This window comes from Austrofundulus limnaeus, unplaced genomic scaffold (assembly GCF_001266775.1).
Source record: "Austrofundulus limnaeus strain Quisiro unplaced genomic scaffold, Austrofundulus_limnaeus-1.0 Scaffold69, whole genome shotgun sequence".
Lineage (NCBI taxonomy): Eukaryota > Metazoa > Chordata > Actinopteri > Cyprinodontiformes > Rivulidae > Austrofundulus > Austrofundulus limnaeus.
In genome coordinates, this window is record NW_013952471.1 from 79,432 (window position 1) to 84,584 (window position 5,153).

Consider the following 5,153-nt stretch of genomic DNA (forward strand, 5'->3'; position numbering starts at 1 on the left):
CAAATAATCTGTTGTATTGTGACCTCTGAATCATTTAATATAGGTTATATTTTGAAATTTCGTTTGTCTGTGCGTGATTTATTGGGCTTCGTTCTTGAAAATGATAGAATTCACAACTCAGTAATGAAGACTGATTTAAAATCTATAAATTAATTTCCTGAAAATTCAGGTGGTGCCCCATTGTTATGCTAATAATTACGAGGTATTTATGATCTATCATTGTCCATAACATCGACAAACAGCATATCCCTACAAAACAGAGATTCTTAACCCATGAGCGTCACCTTGAGGGCCTCAAAAGAACAAGAGTTTTAAACTTTGGGCCGCAGAAGGCAGCGGGACGGGACCGCATTGATTTTGAAATAAGGTGCAATACACTTTTTCACCACTAGTAGCGATAGTGCGCCACTCAGGTGTTTAACAACTTTTATCATACATAGAAGAAGAACCTTAGATACCCACAGAGAATGGAAACCTATTTTAAATTAAAAGTAAAAGGCAAAAATGAAGGCGACCCATCAAAAAACGCCAAAGTTTGTCACTAATATGAAGTGCAGCTTCTGGTTCTACCATGCAAAAGTTTAAAAAGGCTATATTTTCATTTGCACTTTATCAAATTTAGTTTTCCAGTTTTTTTATTTGAAACATTGAAAAATGTTCAACAAAATTGAACATTTTGAATGTTTTTCAAGGCCACAATTATATTTATTGAATTGTCTGTTTTTGTTATTGTTTATGTTAAAAAAAAGTTATTTTTGTGTTGGCCATTGTATTTGTTCAAATAACTGTTATGGGCAGGTTACAATAGAAAGAAAAAGTTTGTCATAATCATGTCTTGTGATTATTTGACAGGATTTTTACCTTTAAACTCTAAGTATTTTTATTTAGTTATAATGCAAATACAATATAAATTAAACCAATATTTAGAATAATTATCATTTTGCAGTACATCGGTAATGTCTGACTGGGCCTCGTGACACTTCATGTTCAACAAATTGGGCCCCGAGGTCAAAAAGGTTAAGAACCCCTGCTTTAAAAGACATCCTCCATGATTTTCGTTGGTTATTTGGACTCATACAGGGTGAGTCAAAAGTCTCAGGACACGCTTTTATTTTAGAAATGAAAACGAAAAGAAAATATTTGAACACTCCAGCAAATAATGGGTGAGAGGAATCATCTTTTAAGCTGCGTCTGGAATATGGCTGCCATCGTGGAAGCCATCACATTGGATCAAGGGCATGTTTTTCCAATGGGAAGCTGCTTATGTAGCACATCAAAGAAGACCAGAATTGTCTCAGAAATGGGCAGCTGCGATCAGATTTATATACACTGCTCAAAAAAATAAAGGGAACACTTAACGCATGCTAAGTCCAAGTAAATCAAACTTTTGTGAAGCACATTCAACTCTGTACAGAACAAAGTACTCAATGCGAATATTTCATTGATTAAGACTGGGAGTTAGCGTGCGTTGTTTAAGTGTTCCCTTTATTTTTTTGAGCAGTGTATATGTTTTCTGGTTCAAACATTATTCTGGTCTTCTTTGTTATATTAGATTCGAAGCTTTAATCAACGTGTAAAATTAACTGATTTCAGGTCATTTTAGATATGAATTTAATTGTGAACATGTAAGTTTTGTCTTTATGAATGTGTTACACAAAATCCAATTTGTAATCTGATGTCATGTTTTCTGTTGCTGCATGTTTTTTTCTTTTCTTTTTGATATTAATGTTTTATTCAGTTATGTAAACTACTGCCTTTTGATCAGCTCTGCTTTGGTCCATTAGCTGCTTCAAAGAACCGACAAATACAGAAACTAAACCACTTTTATTGTGTTTTATTACGGTTTGTTACACGTTCACCCATCGCGCTCAGGAGTGTGCAAATAAAAAACTTTTAATAAAGAACTGATGATAAACAAAGTCTATTACTAGCAAACACTTTTGGTTATGAAAAGGGAGAAAGGAGCTGATTATTTTGGAGTGCACACTGTCGTCTCATGAACAACAAAAGCTGATTCATGCATATTGAAAATGCTGGATTCAATTGAAGCATCCATTAGCACATTAAAGAGAGACGCATTTGATCTGGTTTAGGCTGGATAATGAGGGTACAACACATTCAGGGGTGTCACTGAGTCTCCTGAGGGTTCTGCACGTTCAAAAATGCAACGTGAACACATAATTTCTTTATATAATACAGGATCGAAACCTTTTTCACTAAATTCTCTTTTTTCTATTTGCCTCTGTTGTTTCCTTCTCCTTTTCTTATTTTTAAATCAAGCAAACCACACATGCACACAAATATGGATGAAATTACGAGTTACCTCCAATTTTAGCCGCTCTATCTCGATTTCCCCATCCTCGATCTGTTGTCGAAGCTGCTTGGCAACCGTTTTCTCCGTCTCCACTATTTGGAGAAGATGAAGATACTTCTGCATGAGGGTCTCGTGCTCTGTAGCCAGGTTCCTGTAGCTGAACGGCGGCAGAACAAGGACCTGGTTAACGCACTTCTCCGAGTTAAAGCAGACGCTCCAAGTCTTTCCTCCCAGCAGCTCATGCAACCAATTCCTCAAACATTTGCAGCACAAAGTGCGTTAAAGCTGCTGCTGCACCAGCTAAACTTCTGCAGGTCACACACTTCAGCTTGTTTCTTTTTGTGAGGCTTGAAATGATTCTTATTGAATACGTATTATTAACCCCAGAAGACAAAAAGGCAACAAATATTTTCACTCAGACATCAGGGTTTGTCATTATTCCATCTTTACGGGTCAGCATGTCCCTGCATTAAGAGCTGCTGCTGCATCGACTGACCACTAATCAATTTCATTTGGAGCCAGTTCAATCAGTTGACCTTTTGCCCAACAAACGCACAAAGGCATCATTTAAAAAAAAAAACAGCTTTGATTTTATTATTCCCTTTCAGGCCCAACTCTTATAGGATTACTTCTTTCATATTGTTTTATCAATATATATGTCTCTTCAGTAATGCACCTGTTACATAAACAGTTCAGTTCAATTGATTTTTGACCCTACATTTTAACACGTGCTATGTGTTGGGCTCGTTCTGACAGGAAGTAAATACTGTGATCGTTCAGTAGAGGAAAAATGGTCGACACGTTTATTTGTCAATAGATTTTTATGAGTCGTTCTGGTCAAAGAGGAAGATAGCTGAATTAAAATATCCAACAGTATCACAAAATATTACATTTGTGGTCAAATAAAGTGCATTTAAGGCAGAGCTATTCAACTAAACTGCTAAAGGGCCACAGTTACTGCAGGCCAACAGCTGAGGGGCTGAACATCCAGCAATTAAAGTCATTATGTAAATAAACCAAATATTACAAAGATCTGTTATAGTGCTGGGCGGTACACCGTTTTGTACCGAAAACCAGTTTTTATTTTAGTTATATGACTTTTCTGAATACCAGTGTAAATAGCCTGAACACATGTGGAACGTTTTGTCGCGGCCACCAGGGAACTGTTTCTCTAGGGACACGTTTCGTTGCAGCACCGCTAAGCGCATTAGCATGCTAACGTTTTTATTGGAACAGCTGGTGGCGGGTGGTGTGTTTCAGCCGCTTATATGGTCTGACGTACGTCGAACATCGAACATCCCGTTTTCACCATTGCTGAATGTAGTAAACAACTCTTCAGTGTCGTGCACAGTTAGATTTAACGTTATACGTTATAATGGAGACGTTAATGCATGGAGACTCTAGCGTGCTTCTATTGTGAAAAGCCCGGGGGGAAGTAGTTTTGTAGTGTAGCTGAGTTGACTGGTGTGCAAGGTGAGTCGTCCTTTAAAGTTTTATTAACACATAACGATAGACCAGAGAATGATTTTTTTCAAACCTTCATGATCGGACCTAAATTCATGATTACTGTCTACAACCAGGCAAAGAAGAAAAGACAAAAGGAGGGAAACAGTGATACAGCGGTACAGTAAAAGAAAAAACTCAATAAGCAAAGTTTGTACATTTTATTATTAGCTGAGCTGTGAGGAAAAAATACCGTCAAATACCGTGAAACTGGTGTAATTGTTGAAAATACTGTGATTTAAAATTTAGGTCATACCGCCCAGCACTAATCTGTTACCTTTGAAATAGTTTATTTTGCTGCATTTAATCATGAATACAACATACAGAACCCTGTGTAATAAAAGTAGTGATAATAAAACAACAAAAAACAAAAGGAACACATTATATCTCCTATTTACCACAAATAATATTTTGACATCTCTGACTTGCCAAATTTTTAAACCAATTTTATTTTCATTTTCATAGTTTTATCTTTAACTATTTGTATTTTTTAACTGCCTTGGGTGTTCAATGAAATGTTTTTTTTACTAACTTGTAGCCAAGATTGTGATGTTTCTGTAGACATCAAACATGTCTATGTCTAACTAACAGAACTTAGAGTAATTAAAGTAGAAACCGGGGGTTTGGGTTTAAAAGATGAATGAACCAAGTGGCGGGCCAAACTTTGGTCACTCGCGGGCCGGATGTGGCCCATGGGCCGCCAGTTGAATAGCCCTGATTTAAGGTTCTGTATATCTGGTCACAGTAAGAAAACAGTCATTTTGTATTCACAAAATGATCCAACATCAGAGGAACAATCTCACATAATAAAACTACAGCTAGTTTAAAAAGTTGAATGTAAAGCAATAACTTCGCTCCATTATTAAGCTGTCGAACCACCTCGAACAACAATTAAAGTACTTGAAGGAATAATGCTGTGTGAGACCTATTATTATGAGCTATGAGCTACTTTTCTTTTTGAAGTCACTTTATTGTTCTTGTTCTTTTAGTTGTAGATTTGCTGCTGTGTTTAGGATCTTTAGTTTTCAGACAGACTGTGTCGAATTAGACTAATGCTGTGTTCACATCGAACGCGATTTCAGCTTCAAAATCGCAGCCAACGCTGAAGTTTGAAGCTTGTGCACTTTGAGGTCAGACGCAGGTCAGCTCTTGAAGCGCTGCACCGCAAGAGCCTCCCCGCCCCTCCCTCCTCTGTCGGGCTCTGTTTAATGTCGGACGAGGAAGTGGCTTTGCTTTATTTACAGAGAGCAAGAGCATGTCACGTTCATCAGATAATTAACTCATAATTAATTCACCAGATAATTCAGAGACGTTCTGAGTTTCATCACCCAGGAGC

The 5,153-nt window shown here is 37.1% G+C and overlaps 1 protein-coding gene across 1 annotated transcript in view; it reads right to left on the reverse strand.

Annotated features, from left to right (window-relative positions):
• Positions 1-5,153, reverse strand: part of LOC106518966 (ras-specific guanine nucleotide-releasing factor 1) — a 39,191-nt gene that overhangs the window by 22,350 nt on the left and 11,688 nt on the right. The window contains exon 3 of the mRNA XM_014010417.1: positions 2,324-2,471. Within this exon, the coding sequence (XP_013865871.1) occupies positions 2,324-2,471 (148 nt within the window). The remainder of the gene's footprint in view (positions 1-2,323; positions 2,472-5,153) is intronic.